Here is a 25363-nt window from a genome sequence, read left to right on the forward strand (position 1 = left end):
GGGTAATCAGCCTCCACTATTTCATTTGGCTCAGTAATGAAAGCAATCCCAGTGCTTTTCACTGCAGCGCAGCCCAAATAATGAGGGCTGCCTCACCCCTCCTCAGCCACACCTCACCCCTAGTTCTCACCCTCTCCCTCCCAACCCTGCTGTTAATGGATGAAGGAAAGCAAGTGTGTGTGCATGTGTGTTTGAGTATGTGAAGCACGCGATCTTGCCAAGTCCTTTGTGCCTTTTTTTTCCTTCTGCTGCAAAGGAGTCTGTTGTATACAATGTCATCAGCAAAGCTCTTAATCAGAATATTTTTGAATTTTTTTTCACCACCTACATTAGTGGTTCCCAACCTTTATTACATGAAACTAATATTAATGTGGTGCAGTTCGTCCATTATTTTCCCTTCTCCAATATTTTTTTCAAAAGAAGCAAAAGGCAAACAAGGACAAAACAAACAAAAAAAAATCTATGTCATAATAAATAAAACAAAATAAGTAAGAACTCTTAAAAAAAAAAAGATCTTGCAAAGCAGAAATTTTATTTTTATTATTTCCAAATTTTAAACATTTCTTCCCCAGGTGAGGAACCACTAATCCTGATTAAAAATATACAAGAAAATTCCTTAGAAACACTTAGGTAAGATTCAACACCAAAGGTATAGAGTGCAACCTGACATCTTTTACTCTATTTTTTCTCCTTTTATTTTTATGTATATAGCCTTAAGAAACAATGATTTAAATTAATTGTCCTCTTGAATTGTTCGAAATGTGTTTGGTAGAAATGGTCTCTTTCCTAAAATCAGTTTTTAACCACACAATGCTGTTACCAGACAGCAGACATGGGACTCCATTCTATATGACATACAATAGACCAATGTTCATAATAATCTGGGAGTTCGCTTGGGTGTTCAATATTTGATTAGCATCTCTGTCTTTATATGAATGTTCTCCTCAGCTTCCAGGCTTATCTGTAAGTTAGTAAAGAGACAATAGCTGCAGTGACAGGCTGCTTTTAACAAACCCAGTATTGACTATCAAATGCAAGCAACAAGAGATAAAGGTCAGTAAGGTCAACACAAGTACACAAGTACAGCTTCTCTTTTGCTTATGATGAACAATCAACACGTAACACAGATGCGTCAAGCAAATCGATAGCAAATCATACAGAACTGACTGGATGGAAATAAACAGGCAGGGCTTTGTGTAGGAAAGCTTTTGAAATATAACTGCTGCTGCTGGTAAAAACCTTTTATATGTGAAAATAGCATATTTGCAAGATGGATTTTTCAATGTTTACAAAAGGGTTTCCCAAGTCTGAGGATGAAATTTTATACAGTACAATTTAACTGACTGATTCTGGTATAAACATAAAAAAAAAATTTTTTTTAAATCAGCACAATGTGGATTGCAAGGTTTTCACCTAACAACAGCAATATTTTACCAGTGTCAATGAGGTGTTAATGTAGAACAGCAATAATTTAATCTCAGTCTTCTGCTGGTCTTCAGTAAACTGGAGCATCAGTACATTCAGAATACACACTTTCTCCTCTCTGCAGCTCTGCTAACACCCGCTGGATATCTGTCAGCTGTGAAAGAAATGCAACAAAATACATTTTTTCAATGTCCTTAAGTCAGCCCCATGGGTGAGATGAGCGAAGTTGCCTAAAGTTCAGGCACTGCATTTCATGTGAGTCGATCCCCCAGATGTTCCAGCTTGGCACGGGTACAACAGCAGTGGTGGTTAAGGGCACAAGCTCCTCATGTGCTGACTCATCAAAAGTATTTCAGTCAAAATAGAAGAGAACACTGTCACTCCACTGAGCAGATCCAGTCAAACATTCATGTTTAAAGTGTCTGATAACTGAAAGAGTGTCCAGGGCAGTCAGAGTGTCTGCACCAGCACTGGGAACAGCAAGGACAGGTGCTCAGCGCCTCTGATTGGGAGTTTGTGGGTGGTGTAAAAATGGATGAGCTCTGGGATGGTGTCAAAGGGCGGGCTGTTCTGTCCCAGCACGTACTTGCCATCTTTACACTGGGTGAACTTCATGTGCATGAAACCCTGACAGCTCCTGTGAGAGCAAAAGCAGAAAAAAAAAATAGTATGAGGACAGACATAAAAAGGAGAAAGCGAGTGGGAGAGATCCAATACAAAAGTGAAAAAGAAGCGCAAGGGAGAAAAGAGAGAACACATCAAATGTGGGGCACATAAAACACCATTCAGTCTTCCACACATTATGTCACATAATGACAGTGAAAGTGACAGCCCAGATTTATGCTCACGTCTTTTTCCCTTTACTTTGAGGACACGATTCTCACCAACATTTAACACCATGTCACAAATTAGGAAGGAAAGGACATTATGATAGATGGCTGAGCGGTGTTTTAACACATGGAAGAGAACACAAAGTCAGAGAGAGAGAGGGAGAAAGACAAATGCTCCAGACTGTGAAAAGTGGCTCCATTGAGAGAACCACACCTCCTCTTTAAAAATCCAAGCAGCAGCGATAGGACTTCCCCTTTAAGAGCCAGCCAGCCAGCCATGATGTATGTCTAATTATAGAAGCGGAGGGAAAGACAAGGGCTGAAACCGGTCACCATAATTGTCATTGTTCAAGTAAATCAAATTAAATTTTGAAGAGCAGTGAAACCAAAAAGTACTCACTGCAACTATAAACAGCCAAACATCCGGCAGTATGTAATGTCCCACTGGCTTCCTGAGCACCAGAGCCAGACGCTTCATCATGTCAGTGCTCAGAGCTGACAGTGTGTTTTCATCCAGTCCTGCATGCTTTGATGATTTTTTTTTTTTACTAAATGGTACATTATAACCTACCAGTGCTTGTGCATATTACATGCTGGTTTAAATCTAGCAGGCCCGTGTATTTCAGTACTGACTCACTTTGGGAAGGCTTCCTTCTGTCACCATTAAAACATCCTTAATCAGTCATTGCTTCTATTGTTCACATTTCTGTGTAATCTTAGAATAGCGTAGGCGGGGTTCACATTTTCCAAGGACAGATACGCCAATGACTTTTCTGAAGGCTATATTGTTGGTATTAAAAACCAGTCTACCAATCAGCCAAAACAGCCTGATAAAGACTTAACTGCTGCTTCTTTCAAATCTAGAAGGCTCATTTTCTCCTTTATTTCACCAGTTTGGTCTTATTTCAGTAGTTTTGTTTACCTTTTCTATCTGTGATACTGACACAAGATTAGCCAATATATCTAAACCAGTGTACTAGATGGTAAAACCCAAAGGATTACATTTCCTGAGTGCTAAATGGCCAACAATCTGAAGAAATACAGACAAGAATTTGGCTTTTACAGATCTTTAGGTTTCACATTAAATGCAATAACACAAATAAATAGCCCCAAAAAATAAGATCTGCAGGTGTGAAGTGCAAATAGAGGACAAGGTACACAATGTACGACACTTTCATATTCTGAGGGGGAAAATATATATATGTTTAAAAAAGAAGAAGATATTTTTAAATAATCAATCACTTCCAGGGCTAAAACCACAAATGAGAACACCAAAAATTATGGTCAATTTTTCATTGCTCATTGAGGAAAATTGTTTGCATACACAGCCTTACCATTTCAAAGTAAAATAAATTCTTAAAATTGCACGTGAAAGATCCCCGGTTTGAGATCAGTAGGAGAGAAATACCCAGCCTCAGGGGGTCACAAGGTACAAGCTGCAAGCCTCAAGCTGGTATAAAATCTCTGCCAAATCAAACATGCCGATCCATCCATTGTGGCGGCCCCTTGGGAAATAAGGTAGCAGTCCAAAGTACTTTATCTTGTTTTGTTTTTTAACCTTTGAAGTAAGGTCCTCTTAGCTAAGCTTTGTTTGAAACCTGTGTGATCATCAGGCTGCTTGTCATTTTGGTATTGTTTTAGTGATGTTATATTAGTAGATCTCAGCAGCAGTTGTGATACTGTTTTAGTTAGACCCTGAAGGTCAACTTCAGGGAAGGCCAACTCCTTTTTCAAAACAACATGGTTCATAGATTTTGTGGATATATTACCTCTCCTGCACACTTTCCAGCTGTTGAACCATTACCAGTACTGACCTTGTTGCTGGAGAAAATGTGTGTGTGTGCGCGTGTCAAACCCACTCTACTCATGTAAATGAGTAATGCATGATCTTGTTTATCTGTCAGCACAACATGGTGACACTCTGTGCCTCCCCCCCCCCTCACGCTACTCTTCCGCTCTCCTTTCCCTGCCTAATTCCCTTCTTGTGTGTCCCACAGAAGGTAATTCATATTCATTAGTGATTATGTGGAGGATGATGTGTGCACTGAAGTGTGCTCTACCTGGCTGATTACCACTTAGAAGGCCCGCTGGGGCTGTGAAGGAAGGCCACAGAGAGAACCCAAGGTTGGCGTGAGGACAGAGTGCTGATGGGAGAATGGCGGTGTGGCCAGGACAATGGATCACGCTAGTAATTACAAGGGAGAGATTTGACCAGATAAGCAGTATTGTGCCCTGCAAATGAGTATCGGGAGGAGAATCAGTGTGGCAGTGATCTTAAGTGGAGGTGATGGTAAAGGGGAGAGAAGGGGGAGAGGCAGATGGAGAAGTGTGGGAGACTGCAATATGATATCAGTAGCTCAGGTGGTGACACACACACACACACACACACACACACACACACACACACACACACACACACACACACACACACACACACACACACACACACACACCTCCTTCCACACATGGCAAAATAAAAGAGAGAAAGATGCAATTAAACTGTATAGCTGTTCATGTGAATGGGTGCGCAGGTGTTTCACTGCCTGTTGTTGCAAGCCTGTGCGTGTATGTGTGTGTGTTTCTTACCGAAGGGAGAGGGAGTAGTCTAAGCGGTTGGTCTGACTGTTCCTCACCAGGTAGCTACACTCTTTACACAGTGTAAGCAGCGACTCTGCCTCAGAACGTGACAGCGAACCGTGGTACCACCTGATTAAACACACAGACATGACATGACTAAAAGTAGTAATTTTAAGTGCCAAAATATAGTTTTCTTGTACACCTTCTAGAACAGAAAATTGACACTAACAAACTAAGTATTGTTGTTATGTGAATGATTTTATTTGACAATTATAGAATTGTAAGAATTAGAATTATAAGATGCATAGGCTTGCTTTTCAAAATTTATTACAACAAATATATCTGATGTTTGAATAATGTCAAACTAAGAACACCATACATTTGGGATCACACAAGTTATGCATCCTCAGTGGGACACAGATATCTGAAACAGTGTTCATTGCAGTTCATCCAGCAGTTGAGGTATTTCACTTAAAACTGCAAATGTCAACCCCATCAGTTTTCTGTCTTGGTCTTCTCATAAATGTCTGGACAGAACTTTATTGCAGTGCATCACTCATTTTTGAAAATGTTCAGTGTGGATGTAAGTGAAGGATCGACTGACAGAGCAAAGTGCAAATCTTTAGAGTCACATTAGTAGTTAAAAAGAAAAGAGAGAGAGTACTGCAATATCCATAGCTATAATGATGAGCTTTTATTAGAGATGGCTGAGCCAGGGGTACTGAATGTTACAGGTTGACAGTGATGCTGTTTTCCAGTGGAGGAAACCACAAAGCTCAAAACAGCCTCTAAGAGATCATCAGGGAGTAATGGAGCATAATAATCAACACCGTCCTCATGTGAATTTGTACAAATGCTCGGGTTTGTGAGTACAACCCAGAGTATTGCATGTGTGTTTGAATGTGTATCTGTGCTTAAAGGGTGTGTGTGCTTGGATTTCATTAGTAAAACAGCCTTTTATGTGCGCAGAAGCAGCACATAAATTACACCAATGATGTCTGAAATTAAGACCAAAGTAAATGTGTGTTTTTAATGTTCTGACTTAATTAGTTCTCGTTCTAACCTTACTCAGTCCTGTAAGGTCTGATGAGTGCTGCTTAGCCGAAACACATAATCGTTTCATTTTAATGTGCCCAAGCCCTTAATAGATCAAAGCAGTTCAATTAGACAAGCTTTGGTCTTTTTTTGTGTGCGGGACCTACAATCTCCCACATACATTCAATATCACTTTTATAGGAATGTCTGATAAAAGTATGTACATAAACATTTACAGACTTTTCTAATTTAATTTACAACATATATATTTGTGTTATGGAGTACCTGGTTTAATTCTGCATCTGAACATCTAACTCTTCACTGTACTTGGAGTGATTTATGTTTAAACACTGAATCATTCACTATATTGCCAGTGCAGAAATTTCTTCAGCATGTATTACAGTGAATGCAATTAAAGTTATAGCAAAAAGGATACTCAATCACTTGCTGTCAGAAGTAACTGAATATCAGAGCATGCATGCCTCTTAATCTGATTAAAACCTGAACAGTGTGGCCTATACTGATAAATAGAAACTGTTGATGCTCAGGTCCTAAGGGTTTCATAAAAGACAGCATACATACACCTGCTTTTCCAGTGGCAGAGTAGGGTCCACTCTCTCCCCCATCATTGTGAGGCTTTCGTGTGGCATTCGAAACTTCATTCCCCCTCCTCCCAGTGGGCTGGACCTGGGCCCCGGAGGACGCAACCGCTCTGTGGGTGATGAGGAGCGATCCCATTCTGTGTTATCAAACTGCACTGTTGGCAGTTGGGGACAGAAAGAGTGAGTCATGTTATTTGCACAGCAATATTATCAAAAGGGATTAAACCTCTCAGCCAGACTAAGGTAAACATCAGACATCGGGCTACTGCAAAACTGCGCATGCGGCATAGATCTCTCATGGATGGGTCACACTACAGGACAGCATGTTGGGGTCTGACAATGACAAAACTATCACCAGCATTATCACAATTACCACAATCTGTGGTTTTGTGAGACCAGGGGAGCAGAGGGAGGCAGGAATTTGGCATCTTCTCGCCTTCCTTCTTGCACATGTCTTTGTTTGCAGTAGACAATGCAGATTTCTTGATGTTGACTGTACCAATGCTACTTTGGAGCAAATTACTTGCGCAGACTGAAATGTTATTTACCCCTTTTCTGCCTGACTTTTGTGAAATTAAATCTAGTGAACTTGTAATTAAACATTAAGTGCACCATAGCACTACTAAGTACCCTGACACAAACACAGTCGACATCCTCATTTACGGGGAGCTTTTCATGCATGGTTGTTGCAAGAGGGGAATATGGTAAGAAGGTTGTGAGTGTATACACCCCCCCCCCCCCCCCCAACACCACATCCAGTAGTTACAAGAGGCAGGAACAGATGCAGGTGCTATAGATGCAGGCCACTGGCTGCTCAGGATGGAGGCAGAACAGATGCAGGACAACAGCTTTGGCCATAGAGGTTAGGGCAACTGCATGTTTCAGTGTTTGGGCTGAAAAAGGAAAGCAGGGGATGGGGGCTGTTGGTGTTCAGGGTGAGAGGTCACCTTGTTCTTTGGTGGGGTGCTCCTCCTCCAGCTGACCCACAGGGGCAGGCCAGGGCAACTCCGACAACTCCCTCATTTCTAATAAAAGGTGGGAGCAGGGAGGAGGCAAGAGAAAAAGGAGTGAGAAAACAACAGATGGGTTTCAGCAAAGTTAACTATGAAAAAAAGACAGGCGAGGGAAATGGTGATAATTTAAAAAAAAAAAAGGAGAAGAGATGTGTGAGAAGTCGAAGTGACAAAAAAAAATAGAAGGGAAACAGAGTAGAAGAGGAGATGTGTGTCAAATGAGAGATATGTAGTGTTATTCAATGCAGTTAACTAAACCTCCTAGTCAGAAGGGGAGGAGTAATATACTGTGCCTTCTCTCTTCTCCTTTCTTCACACATGTGAATAAACATAGCTTAGTGTTTCACAGCCAATATTTACAGTGATTTATCAGGGGAGATAACACTAAAGAAAGCAAAGAAAATAAAACAGAGAGAGCAGGAAATGTCAGGGATTGGTTATTTATAGTCTTCTCAGCAATTCACCTTAAGAAATTGTTCCTTAGCATTAGATACAATGAAAACAAGTGATTTTATATGCAATGCAACCCACAGTGCAGTGTGACAGAAAGTGAGGTGCGTGGGGATGAAACATGCTCCATTTACCGTTGTACCTACAGTGAAAGAGCTACTGAAGGTGCACTCTGAGGCAGATCTGAAAATAGCTCATTATATACCATGGCAGGCGACCATCTAATGCAACAGTCATTACTGCCGCCTTACACACAGACACACAAGGAGACACACGTACATTATGCATCTTTTCAGCCCCACACTGTGCATTCAGCTCCTGCTCACTACAAAAACGGATTACAAAACAAATAAAAGGGAAAGAGGGGTGACATCTTAATGAGCCGACAAATCCAAAGACCCCCTAGGCCCACGACATCAAAGGCCATTTGAATGGGCGTTTGGAAAAAGACCCGGGCTGTACATACATGCCTCTCTCCCTCCCTGGTTAATTATTGAACAGGCAGACACACTCCGCCACTTTCTCTGGCTCTCCGTGAATTATTGATGCATGGCACATTACAATGGCCCCATCTGGAGCGGGCCGTACCTCTGCTCAAGCCAGGATTAAAGTATGGCCTGGCACTCCTCAATGGGAGATGCGCACGCAAACACACGGGTCCACATGCACACACTTAACCTGGAACCCCAAAACGCCACCACTGCAACACTCTGCTGCCTGTCAGCTCACCTCCACATCACATTTCACACATCTAATTCTCAACCAAAACTGAGAGGGATGTGTGGAAAGAGAGAAGGGTTTAAATGAGAAGCACACAAAAGCAGGTGAAGGGGAACAAGAAAGCAGAGGGAGAGAGAAACTGGAGACAGCCAAGACAATTTATTAGAGATCAAAAATGTGCTCAGCCATCTGAGTTAGAGATAACTCAGGTAGTGGCATGTTACACGAGGAGAAAATTACATCAAGCTTCCCCACTTTTGGTGCTGTTTGTCTAGTATTTTTGAATTCTAAAGTTGCACCTAAACAAATCTCAAAAAGATGTTATAATGAATTCAGCTGTTTTCCCCCCGTCTCATACCATTTCTAGAATTTTGCTTTACTTAATAGATAAACAATTTCAACAACAACTGCATCTGAATGGACATTTTAAACAATACACTCGTTTCTGGTAGTTTCACTGAATTAATTTTTATTGATCACTGCAAAGAACTTCTAATAAGACAGCTCATTCAACTACAGTAGTCTTAAACCCCACTGTTCCGGTCCGGGGTGCTGCTTTTCATCAATCACAGTCAACAATATGACTTTATTTAATCAGGTAGTCTGATGGAAACATTCAAAACCAGTCAAACAATCATCAGACAAATAAAAACTCCAGACAAACAGGACATACAGACATGTAATCTGTAAAATGTTAACACCGAATTACTGTTACAGGAGGACTGCATTATGTACAGTATGTAAAGTGTGAAAAGTAATGGGCAAAGCCCTCGTGCCCTGATAGTAAGCAGGTCTGACTGAATCAGCAGCAGCAACAGGCTGAGTACTCTACATAAGGTACAAGCTGAACCAACTGAGAGAAATGCTAGATATTTGAAATGATTTATTTTAATCTGAGCTGTAAACTGGTCCATAGCTAAATGACAGAAGTGTAACAACCACAGCTCGACGGCACCAAAGCCTTATTGATCCTTAAATATTAGATTACATTCACTTAAATAATATTTGCCCACAAAGCAATTGAACTTATTAGAAAACAGACAGATTTTGTGCCTGTGTTGTTTATGCTTTGACCTGTGCACACATATACTACAAAGACTACCACAGCCCACTTAGAACAGGGCTGTATCCATATATCCAGGGTTGGTATTTTGGGGTAAAAGAGTGTCAAAGACACATTCTCAGGACATGTGCGAATTGTACAATTTGTTAAAAGGGGAATAATATGGGAGCTTTTATTCACATAAAAAAAGAAAAAAAGGTTATCTTTATACACCAAATGTATACTAATGAATGGGGCACAAACTGGGGTTACAGTCTTCTGAGCTAACTAGAACTGCGTCAGACTGGACTCCTGATATTTCTTCTGGAAAAGACTAAGTACACACACTACATCTCAAACACAAAGCTCCTCCATTTGATAACAAAAGACTGAATCCCAAGTTCACACACACACACACACACACACACACACACACACACACACACACACACACACACACACACACACACACACACACACACACACACACACACACACTTATTCAAATTCACACACTCACACCATGTCACTGATTTACTAGCAGAGAACATCTGTTTTCCATTCACTTCTAATGGAACCTGTGGGTCTGTTGTCCACCGAATGTTCATCAGAAGAAAACAATGAGAATAATGGTTTACAGACAAATGCGCACCCACATCAGTAAACACGGGCAATCTTTTTCATTTGTGAAGTAAAGAATGACTATGAAAAAAAAAAAAAAAAAAAAAAAGGGTTTTTTCATCCATTTTGAACCCAGATAATGAAGCAGGTAACAGCAATTTGTGGTCTGCCAAGATCTCCTGCGCCTGTTGCCTAAAATACCTGCTAACAATTACCAGAAATTATGTGAGGGGGAGGGAAACAACAGTGCAGGTTTTACTTTGTGTTGCACAGAGGACACATCATCTGATTTGATGGATAAGTAACTTTTCAAGCACACCAGCTGTTTTCTGTGTCCTCATAATTAAGGAGGAGTACACGAAGACAATATAACAGCTTCATTAGGTCTAGTAATGAAGACATCAGTTTTTCAAATAGCTGTGGCATTACATTGTGTCTATGCACACAAAGACCTTCTGCTCAGCAAAAACACTGATAATCACCTTATATCAGTTTAGGGAAAAAAAAGCAACATATTCAAACAAGTTCCCCTTTTATAATCATTCCTTAACCATCTTTTCTGTCGCTGTTTTATAGACATTCATTATATTCTTGTCCCTGTGGAGTCATGGTGCTCTCACTCTTTTTCTCTGTGCTGCACATTCCTCTTTCTTCATCACGCCTCCTTCACCTATTTCCCCCTCCAAGTGGGGCAATATCTCGCTCTCTCTCCGTGCTACATTGCTCCACTCTTTTCTTTGCCCTGCTCTGCTTCTGTTGTCTCTCATACTGGTCAGTGAGGACAACACACAAAAGACATGACTTTTCATTAATGTTAGTCGAGGTTCAGGCTGAAGGTGGAAAAAAAAAAGAAAAGAGGGAAATAAGGAAATGTGACAAAGAAAAAAAAAAAAAAAAAAAAAAAAGAGGTGAGAGTGAAAGGCAGAGGAGGCAGAGTCCTTCTACTGTGTGAGTAAACTGATGAAGAGACTGGTCAGACGCCCCCAGGGTCTGCTTAGAGATACTGAGAGCAGCATCAATCCAGAAATGGAAATCTAATTTTCTCTTTCCTTTGTTTCTTCACTCTCATGTTTGTCTGCACGCACACATATACACAAATCTACATTAAGGCTACTGCATGAACACACATACACAAACATGTAGACACACACAGATAGTCGTGGTAGCCCTGGAAACCTTGCCTTGTCAGAGTACATGTATCAAGATAAAGTCTATACGCACACCCTATTTGTCAAGGTGTCTTTGCAAGCTTTGCACAAAAGAGCGTATACAGTACTTTGGTATTCATCAACACTTTAACCACCCTTCAGCACCTAGCTTACAGTGCCATTTAGTCAAGAGAAGGTAATGGAATCTAATGCTGTATAACATTTCCTATAATTTTCATATTACTTATTCACCTGTATCTTTTCTTATATAACCTACAAAGAGTCAGCAATTGTCTGTAGGAAAACAGTCATACAGTTGTGGTCACAAGTTTACATACACTAATTTTGGGCTTTTAATGATTTCTTTGAGCTGTTCTTTTTCCAGGGTGGAATGATTGTACAGCATATATCTTTAATGACTTAAGGAAAACATGAACTAGGTGCACAAGTTTGAATATATTTTGGATTTTCTCTGATCAACACAGGCTCAAATATACACTCAGTTAAATATTTTAATAAGTGGTGCTCAAGGTTCTTCGGTGTCTTAACTTGACAAGACCAAGGCCTATTAACTTCGCATTAGTGATCATGATTGACTACAACTTATAGTTTCCCTTTGCCAGCATAAATAGGATTTGTTTGCCAGCACTCATTGGATTGACCAATACTCAGAACAATGAGAAAGACCAAGGAACTCAGTGAAGATCTAAGAAGGAGAATTGTTGATTTACATAAGGTGTGAAGGTTTCTTGGAGCCATTTCTAAGGAACTGCGGATTCCAAGGTCATCCGTTCAAACAACTGTATGTAAGTACAAGTTATTCAGATATGTCACCACTTTGCCAAGGTCTAGAAGAAAAATCCCAGACAATATTCAAAAACAGGGCACCTGGGTGGCTTAGTGGTGAAGCCGGCAACCACATACATATGCCGCGGTGCGGGCGGCGCGGGTTTGAGTCCCGGCCCGTCGTCAGTTTGCCTGCATGTCTTCCCCTGTATCTTTCCCCCATTTCCTGTCTCTCTCCACTGCCCATAAAAGCCGCTGTGGCCAAAAATGCAAAAAAAAAAAAAAAAAAATCAAAAACAACCACCTCAAGCCTGCCATGAACTGGAAACTGCTGGAACACCAGCATCACTGTCCACACTGAAGTTGGTTTTACATCACCATGGACCTAGATGCTGTCGACTAAGAAAGAAGCTCCTGCTCCCAAATCAACAACTTCAAGCTTGTCTGAAATTTGCAGCTGCCCACATGGACAAGCCAAATTGCTTTCTGGAGAAAAAAAAAAAGCTTTGTGGGCAGACAAGACAAAGATTGAGCTATTAGCTACAATGACAAGAGGTGTGCTGGAGGAGTAATGGTGAGGCTTTCAAACCTAAGAACGCTATACCAACTGTCAAGCATGGTGGTGGAAGCATCATGCCCTGGGACTGTTTTCCTGGAGGTGTAAATTGCTAACGGACATTTAACCAAATATTACTGGGGGTGTATGTATATATTTGAGCCTGTATGTATACTTTTGATCCTGTGTGGATTAGAGAAAATCCCAAAAAATTTGAAGTTGTACACCCAATTCTTGTTTTTTTTTAAAGGTTTTTTTGAGTATACAGTATACTCATTCCACCTAGGAAAAACAACAGTTCAAGGAAATCATTAAAAGCCCAAAATTACTGACATTCACACCCATGATGAGAGCATGTAAGCTTCTGACCACAACTGTATGTGTGCCAGGATACTTCAGTGGTCATAACTGCTCTTTCTTTCATTGGGGTTTTATATATACATAAACCACTACATGAGAGACAGACTGAAGATGTACGCCGTTATCCTCATCTTTAAACGATGTTCCATCTCCCACTCTGTTAAGCCAAGCTTCTCATACTTTTTTCACCGTTTAGAGCTATACACGCTTTTGCTTTTCACTGAGGTTGGATAACATGTCCTACAAAGCAGTCTCTTCTAGCACAACCTAGCCCTTAAGTGCATCAGTGTTTAAAGCTAAGTGCTAGCGCAGCATGCTAAAATGCTTACAGAGATAATACTGGCATAGTAATGTATTGCTTGTATAATGTTTACTTACTTATTTTATAGTGTTGCACACAAAACTAGCAGTAACCAAAACATATCAAAATCCTGACCTGATGATGATGAACTGAAAGTTAATAGATCACCAAAATCTCAAAAGCTTAAAATAAAAAAAAAAAAATAAAAGAACAGTTGTCAAGACATTTAACTAAAAATCAAAGATGCTGGAAATAGATGAAGAGCCACTACTATAGTTGCAATATGCCTTTCGCAACAGAAATGGAAATTCCATCTTCTTTTTAGTCTGAGATAAGTTAATTTATGTATATTTAATACACTGCATTTGAAAAGAAAAAAGCACGATAGAGTCACAACAATTTCACTTTAATGTATTTTTGTGCTGCAACACTTATTATGAACCTATACCTAAAAAAAGCCTTCATTTCACCACCACATTGGTTTTAGGATGCAAAATATTCAGAGTGAGTTGCTGTGTACAGGGAGGATCAGTCTTTTGGTGGTGCCTAATGAGCAGCTGCACAGGAACAAGTGGAGGATGAGTACTTTGCTCAATGGCACCATAACAGTAATCACTAGGGGTGGCAATATTATTCATTCACCTTCCCCAGCCAGATTTCCAGCTGATTTGTGCCTCTCTCATCATGCGCCCACTCTTTCAGCCTTCACATAGCTATCGCTGGCATCACATGCCTCAAAGCTATTGTTGTGGACTATAAAACACGAAAACATGAAATACCAGATACGCCCACTCATCTGTTCATTAAGTGTGGCCATCGGAGAGCTAATAAGATGGTGCCTTTCATTAGCTCACTAATAATTCTGAATGGCTGCAGGGCCAATCTCTCACTGCTGGACTGTCTATTAACTTCCAGGAATTAATGAGTGTTGTAATTTGAGCTGGATGGTAGTAACTAGTGACAGCTTTCTAATGTTGTAATTAAAACCCACTGGGTTGAGAGATGCCTGTCATGTCTGACTCCTCAGGCACCAACAGGCTGACCCTCACAGAATTGGCTGAAGTAGAACTCACAACCACCAGAAAATAAGTACAATGCTTTGGAGGCAAGCTTAATTTTGATAATATATGAACTACAGCTACAGCATTCAATATTCATCCATGTGATTACATATAACCACGGATAAGCTGTGACACTCACAATCAGAGAAGCTTTTGCAAGACTGCAGTGCACACATATTCACATACAATATGCAACAGCAATCCTCCCAACTCCCAACTCCCCCACACCCACACCCACACACTCATTTGTGCCAACATGCACGCAACACCCTTGAATTAGGTGCATGGTGATAATCAGAGCTGGGAAACCAAAGACAAATTTGTGTGTGTGTGTGTGTGTGTGTGTGTGTGTGTGTGTGTGTGTGTGTGTGTGTGTGTGTGTGTGTGTGTGTGTGTCTATATTTGCACCTGTGAGTGGGTGATGATGTAGGGATGCTGGCAGATCGCAATCCCCCCCCTTTGCCCCCTGCAGCAGGTTATCTGAGTGAGTATGTCACATCCGCAGGGAGGAAGGACTGAGGGGACAGCCCTGTCACGGCTGCTGTGTTGGTGTGTGTATGTGTGAGCCTGCATTAGTGGATGACTGATTGCACCCTGCTACAATGGCCCTGACTCTCCTTCCTCTACACCTCGCCATAGCCCCCAACCATTAATACCCCTCACTAGCCCTCCCCACTGAGGCACTGGGACTCCAAAAACATTCAGTGAGCTGCCACCAAACATACCATAACCTTGGGCGTCCCTTTCCATTTTACTCCAGCTAGTATTCTCTCCATTTTCACCTTTCTCTGTATCTTTCTTACTCACATACCTAGTTCTTGTGTCATTTTTTTCCTTCTTTACATCCCTCTCTTTTTCCACACTGTCCTCCCCATCTCTCCCCATCCTTGCAAGTGGGCCATGCCTAGCAACACTGAGAGGGCCTGGGAATATGGATTAAATGTGAGAATGGAAAATACTGTTTGTGTGTTTACACTTCAGTGCTTTGGTGTGCTCAGACAGACAGCACGCCAGCTCAGAGTGCTGACTCCAAATGGAAAAAACAAGGGGTCAGACGACTCCAGCTGCACAAGCGTTTTCCTCCACTGCTTTCTCTAATGGTGCTGTAAGCGCTCCTCTGCAGGAGTGCATAGTGTATGTGGCAACAGGAAGAAAAGCTGAAGAGGAAGAAAATGACAGATAAAGCAGGAATAAATGCTAAGTAGGTGAAAGGTGATATTAGCTTTTAAATTAACTGCCATGCACCTCCTTTTTGAAATCACTCTCAAATAAGTTTCGGTGTCTCTTCTGCTCTTCTGCTTAGTGTGATTTGAGAATGAACACAATGTGCATGGATATGTGAGTGTGTATGTCTCTAACAATGGTGCACTGACCATGACTCTCCTATTAACACCAGATCAGTCACGCACATGTAGGCATGTAATTAACTGAGAAGAGGGGGATGGGGTGGGGGGCATACACAGCAGGGAAAGAGGGGAGGAGAGTGGTATTGGAGGGGAGTGAGGACAAGGCAAGTTGATTTATTATCCCATCACCTTGACCTTGGTGACTTCGAGATGCAGCTCAATTAGACCGGCTTGGCCTGGCATGCCTTGTACTGATCCACTCCTAAATCATCTATCAGTCCAATTCTGTTTCTCCTTCCCACTCGGTCGCTTTCATTCACACTTCATTCTCTCTCTCTAACTTGGCTAAATACATAGAACATAATGGAATGAGACATAATCTACACAGCTTTAGCAAATAGGAATAACAACACACTGTGTCAGTTATTAAAAAATAATACTGCAGATAATATGAAAATGTCTATCTTTATCCTTCTCTTTTTGACAATTCCTTTCTCCCAAAAAAGACATGCAAGAAACCATTATTAGTTTTAATGATCATTTCACAGATTAAGTCTGTGATCAGTCACATGTGTGACAGTAAGAAATCAATAATTACCAGAAGGCATTTAAATGTTAAAAGAGAGGCATGTGTCATTTGAACTGAGAGTGGAAGTCACAATTCTTGCCTTTTCCCATTAAAAAGGCGCAGAGATGTAATGATTGGGGGTGGGGGCGGGGTTTAAATACTATATTAAAGGTCAGGAGGGTTAGATGATTATGTCACCAAGTAGTATCAGCAGTAGAGGTGTCTGTGTGCTCCTAGGAGTGCTCTGACCTTTTAAAACAGCAAATTTTCAGCCTGCTCTTAACCATCTTAACATATTCTACTGAATGATTCCTTAAAAAGATTCTTAGTTCTTAGTTTTACAGCAATTTTTCCATGCCTGCCTAAATCTTTTGCACTGTGTGTGTGTGTGTGTGTGTGTGTATACGCAAAAGTTTTAGGCTATAAAACTAAGAAGGATTTCAAAAATAAAAATGATACTGGTTTCTGTCTATATAAGGATCAACCAGTTATACCAAACAGGTGTTAATGATCATCAGTTTCACATGTGTAGGTTGAAACACACTCATCAACTTTAGGGCTGCAACGAGTCCTTGAATAACTCGAATAATTCGATTATAAAAAAAATCCACAACACAAATTTGTTGCTTCGATGCTTCGTTTTACTCTGCAGCTCAGGTGTCACTGTGTAAGCGGAGCGTTTCATCCACATTAGCAGCCTTAAAGTTCTCCATCATTCGTGAAAAAAAAAAAAAGACCCTTAACACAGAGTTATATCCATACATATAAATAAATAAGACACTTAACAGAATAGAGAACTGCCAATATGTGGGCATTTTTCTTTGCCAATAACCCATTATTATGGGGGATTATATTGACTAAAGTAGTTTCACACAGGCACTGTAACCCTGAACTTTTCGATATAATACCTGATGGAGTGTCGATGAGAATGCAAATGTTCAGATGACCCCCATGTGAGGAAAAGCACACACAATTGTCCAGTAAATTTACAGTGAGTGAGTGGACATTATGTGTCCTGCCTCCTGCATGCTCTACCCAGGCAGCAACCTTATTTAAATTAAACAGCACATTTCCAGCGGTGAGAAGTGCCTCTGAAGTTAATCATCACCTGTTTTGTGTTAGATGTGAGAAAGGAAAACTTTGATCCGATTCATCTAACACAGTCTGAAGCACCGACACAAAGGAAAATAGTGTGATTCACTGCTTCTTCAAACTCATAAATTACTACCTAATTAGGCAGTTTAACTATAAAATGAAGTGTAATTCAGTGTCTCTGTTCCTTAAATATTGGAGGAAATGCATTAAGTAACCTGTAATCTGGAGAATAGTCACATTTATAGAAGAACTGCCATCTTTTTTTTTTTCTTTTTTGGTTTAAAAAAGCACTATAGTTAGTCTTCTGTTTACCTGCAAAAGCTTTAGAGATGTTGTCCTTTTTCCATTCCCAGGGTTGGTCATATTCATCGGCCGGTCTCTCATCATCTTGCGGCAGCCTGCTGCTCTCTTTTCCCTCTTCCTGAGCTTCTCCATACATCAAACCCAAGCACTGGCCTCGAACATCTTCATAAGGGGTGTCATAGAGCTGCACCCCTCCACGTGCCCGTCCTCCTCCTGGGTTACGCTGCAGCTCTGTGACAGCAAATCCAGCAAAATGCAAGTTCATACGTTGCCGCGAATATATACATGCAAAAAATGATTAAATTTGTCTGTTGTGTCATGTTTAACCAGTCTGAAAGAAAAACAGATAACATTACAAAATAATATCTGATAATATAAATGATGTTCCCCTATGCTAATATTATTCTGAGCTTAAAAAAAAAAAAAAAATTAAACGAAAAGCCTGTTGAGCTCTGCCATGACTAGAATTAGAGGAGAGAGACAAATTATGTTTGCACAGCTTGCCATGAGCTCAGAATCTCATATGGGGGGGCTTAATGATGCCTTGGGGTAGATGCTGAGTAGCAACACAGTAGACAGCCCACCGCCCCTCCTCTTGTCCAACCTGAATCCCAGCAGCAATCTAGAACAGCTCAACACAGCATCCACAATTCCCTGTTAACATTTTCATTACTTTCTCTGTGGGTTTCAACCAACAAATGCTACTTGGCACCTGCAACTGTTATGTGGAGTCAAATGCAGCCACGAGATAAAAGGCTTTAAGGTTATTGATGCAACCAAGAGGTGGAACTTTGATTTCTAAATGCATCAGTAAAAGCCTCTATGCTGTGCCAGCACCAAACAGGAATGGCTTTTGATATGTTGACCTTGCTTTTAAAAAAAAAAGAATGAAAGAAAAAAAAGGTAGTAAAAAGGAGAGGAAAACAGAAGAGCAGGTCTTTTTGTGCACACATCTGGCTGCTTTGTAAGAAAGACTACATGGAAAGGTTTGCTTGTGAAAGGCAGGGAAAAACTTTAACCTTCACACAGCAAGATACAGCTATTGGGCGGTCTTGTAATCACCATGGTGACCAAGTGGTGGGCCCCTTGGGAAAGACCCAGAGGTAATGGAGACGAGGGTGGAGGGCAAATCACGAGAGACGAGGAGCAAGGCGGAGAGGCAAGGGAAAGAGGAGGAGAGGATGTGGTGGAGCAGAAGGAAAAGGAAGGGGAAAGGGAAGCAATGAGGAAACAAGGGGAGGAGAAGGGCGATGTGAGAGCAAGGCAAGGAAGGGTGGAGGGAGGATTGGGGTCTGTCAGTGTTTGATGGTAAGTCACTGAGACAGAAGCACAGCGGGGCTGTATGCTGCTCTACCTGCACTGGGAACCCGTGGTGCCGTGGCAGCCCAGAGATGGAAAAGATGAAGGTCGGGAGATAAAAACTGACATGAAGGAAATAAAATGATAAATTCACAGAAAACATGATGGAGAAAAAACACAAGCAGGAGATGGGGGTGGGGTCGGGTGGGGTGGGGGGGTAAGAAAACAGCAATTTGACAGAGTGACAGACACTGGAGATTGAAGGGAATGACGACAGGAAGTCTAGTGAGTGTTTAGGCATGCAGATGTGTGTCAGTAGGGAGACCAATCTTTTATCCCCATGAGCCAAATTTAAGAATCATGACGGAGCTGCTTAAGAGGAATAAGCATTAAAGATGTCTACCACTGAAAGGAACAGTTTTCAGGACAATCCCCGTGTGAGATCATTACAATTCTGATTGCACACCTGATTTTGCTGTTCTTTAGTGAGATGCAGCAGATTCAGACAGACAGAGACAGACAAAAGCAGGCAGACAGACAGCCCGGGAGTGACAGACTCAATTCAAAGTCAATGAAAGAATTGTGACAATGGCCTGCCAAATGCTGTGCCATCACCACTGTGCATCTAATCTCTCCTGTGGCTCCATCCAGCTGTAGCGACAGAAGAATTTCTTCAACATTTCTCAGTTTAGGCAGAGGAAGGGATGCTCCATTCACTTATCCCTGATATTATGAATTTCATCTGCCGACTAAAAGGGCAGCACAAGTGACGATGGAGAAAGGACAGGGCATAAAATTCAGTAACGGACAGATTAGAGTGACAGCCAAAGACTCCCCTCAGGGCCAGGGAGAGCCCTTGAGATGAAGAGAGATAGCGAAATAGTGAAAGAGGAGGGGGCAGGCTTTTACACTAAATGACTAGGACAGACGAGGGAGAGAGAGGGGGTAAAGGGGCAGACAGAGATGTTATAGAAGGAGAGACAAATGGAAAACGATAGATGTGAGCTAGACGATGTGGGAGAAAATAATCACAGGGAAGGGGTGGGGAGGGGACCAGAACTGTATAGTGGCTAGACTCTTTAGAGGGACTTTTCGTGAGGTGACATGGAATTGCTACAGCTGTGGTGAGCTAAAACACCCTGGGAAGGTCTATTACAACACTCTAGTGGTGAATAGTCTGCTAAAAAGTAAATAAATAAAATAATAAAAAAAAGAACAAGTGACAAATTACATATCAGTGATTTTGTTACTTGAATTTACTTATATGTAAGAATTGCATATATTAAGAAAAGTAACTATTTGCAGAGCACCTTTAAAAACAGAGTTTACAAAGTTCTTCGACAGACAAGTAAAAGAATGATAAGAAATAAAATGGAAGAGACAGAAAAGCAAAGAGGAGAAAAAATTAAAAATAAGGTAAAGTTGATACAATAAAAATGTATAACATAATGTCAAAATAAATACAAACAGAAAAAAAATTATACAATAATGAAAACTTCACATAAAGCTGAGTCTATAAAAATGTGGTTAAGGAAGTAAAAGGGAACTGATTCTGCAAGCTTTAACTCCTCAGTTGGGCTGCTACAAAGCTGGAGGGCACAGTCTTGACTCTGAATGACCTGAGGAGCTAAGGCTGTGAAGCGGCTCATATGAGATTCGTCATGTGGTGTTAACATTTCAGCTATGTAGCTTGGAACCAGACGAAGAAATGCTTTAAAAGTGATCAGTAAAATAATTCTAAACAGGCTGATTAGTGAGCCACAGCTAAAAACCAGTATCCCTGTATATCAGACAGCTACAGTGGTTGGCTGGTTCGATTTTACTTTTGACTTTGCATAGTGAGTTTCCGTTTCTTCCCTCTGGACCAAGGCTTCTGATCCCAAAGTGCAGAACAACAAAGCTTTGTTCCAGCAGCCATCACTGAGATGAGTAAATCATAGCTTTCCTATCAAATCATAGCTTTGCTTTCCTCGATGATGCTGTGTAAACTCTCTATTATTATTATCTATTTATTTGCTATTTTTTATTATTCCTATCTGTTTTTGTATTGAAAATGTGTATGTGATGGACATGAGTGGATGCCATCTGCTAAAATCAGTAAGACATCCAGCTGCTGTATTCTGAAGCGAGTGAAAGAGAGTGAGTTTTAAAAGAAAATACCAAAGATAACAAGAAATGAAAACCTGTGGTAAAACTGAGACTGATCAGATTAGGTCATTAAGAGTCCCCTGACCTGTTATGACTCTTTGGGCCTCATATGGTTCCATATAGCCATTGTTCTCACAGGGAACAGGTCGAAGATCTGGGTCTGGTCGATGGTTCAATCGAGCATCAAATGGGTCTGAATAATCTGTCTCTCCAGCCAGTGGAGCGGATGGCACCACCTAAAGGACAAAAACGTGTTCACGAAGAAGATGATTTACAAAACTTTAACTTGAACCTCTGGAAACAAATATGCTGAATCAGTATAATGACTCACATTTTCAAAAGGAGCTATAATGCCAGTGAAGGGCTATAATTTGTTTGAGTTTTATTCAGCATTTTTGTAGCTGCACATCAAACATTTGAGTGAAACACTTAAATTTAAGTATCCTAGAAAAGTGTTTTTGCATAATTGGGAAACATAGTTTCCATGTTAAGGCCAACAAATAAGGAATGCTGCACAGAAAGATCCACACTGAATGGCATGCTAAATAGATTTTCGATCCCAAACAAAACACATGTACAACATTACAGTGTATACTATATTGAGCAGCTAATCAAGGCAAATAACTCTTCAGTCCCCTGAAGGAAACATACTGCATGTTTGTTGTCACGTTAAATGAATAAACAACAGTGAGAAATCATCCTATCTTAGCATGACCTAGTTTTTGGCTGAAGGTAGAGAAGAGGAGATTAAAGAGGGAAATGTCCAGTTGGTGGCATTTGTTCTTTCTTACAAGCACACAAGGAAAACAGTAGTAATCTGGCGCAGTGACAGCTACATAGGCAACCATATGGTTGCACATTCATCTACAAACCTGCACACGTGCACAGTGTTCTTTGTCTGTCACTCTCTCTGACAAAAGAAATCGCTGTAGCATGGCTTGCTGGCCAAATTCAAGATAAACACACACACACGCCCTCACAAAATTACATCCTAATCCCATGTTGATTCTGTAACAGGTTATCTATCGATGCACGGGAATCTGCAATGTTAATTAGAGCGCGGACGTTCCCACAGACCATGGGAAATTAATGAGAACAGAAGAAGAGTGGGGCAGAGAGGGGAGCTATTGACTTCGGTTAAGACTGCTACTTCAACCCACTTCAGGACATTTGCACTTGTAGCATTTTCCATGAGTGGAGTCATAGATTTAACTGCAGTGATGAAAAGCCTGAAATATTCCATAACTTGCTCAACATATGTCGCTGTGTTGATGTGTAGACCATACCCTTGTAAAATTTTTGCTTTTGCTCCAGTCGTTCTCTTAACATCTGCCTTTTTTATTCTCAGTAGCTTTTCTACAGCACAATGCAGAGCACGCAGCCAAGAGAGCAATGCAGTCCTGACGATCCAAACAGCACCAAAGAATAAATTTCACCTCCCTGTGGCCCCTGACATATCACCCCTGACATATCACCATACACCATACAGTATATGGTTCCTAACATCTGCTCATGTGGAGGTCTCTCTCAGCTTGCAAAACCAAACCCCATCTATTATTTATAGGACATAAACTCAGGGGACTGTGACCCTCTCTGATTCAATGGTCCGCTTGAGCCATCAATAATTCTTTCTCCAGTCTAAGGTAGCAAGATTATGTGCTGCATAGGATCTAACATGATTTATGTAAACAATGCATATTTCAGACACAGATTACAGACACTTGCTTATGGAGTCTGATCAATAATGCTGTCACAGTGATGGAAATGGGATGAAACAAGTGGGAGAGTGTTTTTCCTTTACTAGCCTTCGAGTCATCCCTCTAGTTCTCAAGAGATGGGCCACATAAAAATTCTAGGTTGTCGTCACCTACTTTCTTCTTTGTATAGCAACAAAGAGAAACTTACAGGCTCTTGTTGGTCCTCTAAAGAGATGGTGCTTAGTAGGATCTTGGTGCGCCCCAATTCCTGGGAGTCCACTTTGATCAGTCTGTGTTTAGGAGACTTTATGTCCACACTGGATGATTTCATGGGTGACCCATAGACCGGTGTTGCAGGTTCAGAAGTTCCAGACTCCCCTCTGGATCTATTTTCTGAGTCCTCATAGGGATCTTCAAAATCAAGGTCCCTCTGGAGCCGATAGGCTTTGAGGATCTCACTCTCTGTGTAGTCTGGTGTGGGAGGCTGTGGAGGCACCTTCTTGCCAAAACTCAGATAGTCTTTTAACCACTTGGCCATTGCCACTCAGCTTCCCTATGTGCCAGTGTGTGGTGGAGTGAGAGCAGGAGGCTGTAGGAGACAGACATGGACAGACTTAAGGTCATTGCTTTACCTTTTTTCCTAATGAGACTTTATGAATTGTGAGTTGGAATTTGCTCTGCGAGATTTTGTGATTTTTTTTAAACGTGACAGGTCAGTTCAAAGATTAACAATGAAATTATTATATTAAAAGGTGATAGTAGTAATCCACAGGTCCTGTTTCACTAACAATATTTGTGTAGAATTATCTCCCCCTGATCACGGACCCACAATTTGTGTGCTTTTACATGCACTCATGTGACATTAAACTACATCGACAGCTGGGCTTTACGCACTCCTTTTGTTTTACGCAGGGAGCAATAACGTCTGGCATCTGGACTTTGCCCAAAGGCTGCAATTACATTTCACACCCCGGCAATAAAATCCGACTTCAATGCGGTGATACAAAAGTAAAGGCAAAGCCTGGAAGAGAATATTACAAAATAATGGGGAATCAAATTAATCAAAGTTATTTAAAATTCTAGCGACTTTAGTTTATGAATTTGTGCAACACAAAATAACCAGTTCAGGTTTGACCCAGTCTTATTTTGGAAAGCCGAAGATACGCGGGTTTTCCTAAACTTCCCTTCAAAACAATGGCCAAAAAACACTGGATTTAAATACCAAAGAGCGCTGCGCTCCGAAGCACAATCACTTACCAATTCAGTCCTTCAGCCACTTTGGATGCTTTATTCCGCGTTTTTTCATCTCGATGACAACAAAACGACACAGAATAGTGTCAAAACCTTCTACTTCCACTTTTTATTCCTCAAAAGCACGGAAAAAGAAAGGAAAAAAAAAACAAACAGTATCCTTTCTAATATAAGAACACTGATATCCAGCACAGTTCCTCCAACGACTGACGGAAAATGTGCGAGTGACGAGATCGACTACAGCTCCGAGAGAAACTCAACCGAGCGATTAAAGGGGAGGCGCTTCATTCCCTGTGGAATATCATCCTACTCCCTTTCGCAGTCAGCCGACCGTTCATTCATTGAAATATCTGCACATCACGCATGCTGCAACAATAGATGCATCCTCTTTAAAGAGGTGTGTGAGGAGAGCAAATGAAAAACTGAATCTAAAAGGGGAGAAAAAAAATAACCTCGCACAAATATCATCCAAAGTTGTGCATTATTTATTTGTATGACATCACTGGGCAATTTTCATGTTTTGACTTCAGTCAAGGTTATTTAAATGATTTTGCCTTTAAAGAGAAGCCCCTTAAAGAAAACTTCAAGCCCCTGAATGGTATTGAAAACTGCCATCTGCTTCCTCATAAAAAGGCTGCTTGTCAAGATGACCAGTGCTGTAGTAACCTTTTTTAAGCACAGATCCAAAAACTCAAAATCACACAGACAAGATGACAAAAGCACTAAGGCCCTATCCACTTTGCAGAAAAATTAAGCATGTTTGGATTTCATCCTCTTTTTAATCCTTACTGATCTCTCTGAATGTGTTCCATCCTCTCGCAAATGTCATATCACTGTGCAGGCAGGTAAATTGGATTGCGTGCTACAGCGGGTAAGGACCATCTAAATCTGTTAAAAGACCGTAAATGCCTCTTTCTTTATGAGCTCACTTTCTCCCAGGAGTGTGAGAGAGTGGATGAGGTCAGCAAGCTAGAATCCACCCCCACCACACTATCACCACAGCCATCAACATTATCCCATGTAGATCTTTAAATCTTCCCTCATTCTGCCTACAGTACCTAGTCCGTCTCCACCAGCATTTACCAAGTACTGGTTCCAAACCTAAGAAAGCTCATGAGATCAAAAACAA

At 41.0% G+C, this 25363-nt stretch overlaps 1 protein-coding gene across 1 annotated transcript; it reads right to left on the bottom strand.

Moving 5' to 3' along the window:
• Positions 1-553: 553 nt before the first annotated feature.
• On the bottom strand, positions 554-24446 carry shdb (Src homology 2 domain containing transforming protein D, b). Its single transcript, XM_030727618.1, has 8 exons — positions 24241-24446; positions 23192-23572; positions 21372-21522; positions 17849-18070; positions 7417-7494; positions 6450-6624; positions 4842-4961; positions 554-2062 (listed from the first exon to the last, which is right to left on the bottom strand). The coding sequence occupies exons 2-8, from the start codon at positions 23519-23521 to the stop codon at positions 1876-1878; spliced, it is 1263 nt and encodes a 420-aa protein (XP_030583478.1). The 5' UTR covers positions 23522-23572; positions 24241-24446; the 3' UTR covers positions 554-1875.
• Positions 24447-25363: the final 917 nt, after the last annotated feature.

The sequence above is a fragment of the Archocentrus centrarchus genome, chromosome 4 (genome assembly GCF_007364275.1).
Source record: "Archocentrus centrarchus isolate MPI-CPG fArcCen1 chromosome 4, fArcCen1, whole genome shotgun sequence".
Taxonomy (NCBI): domain Eukaryota; kingdom Metazoa; phylum Chordata; class Actinopteri; order Cichliformes; family Cichlidae; genus Archocentrus; species Archocentrus centrarchus.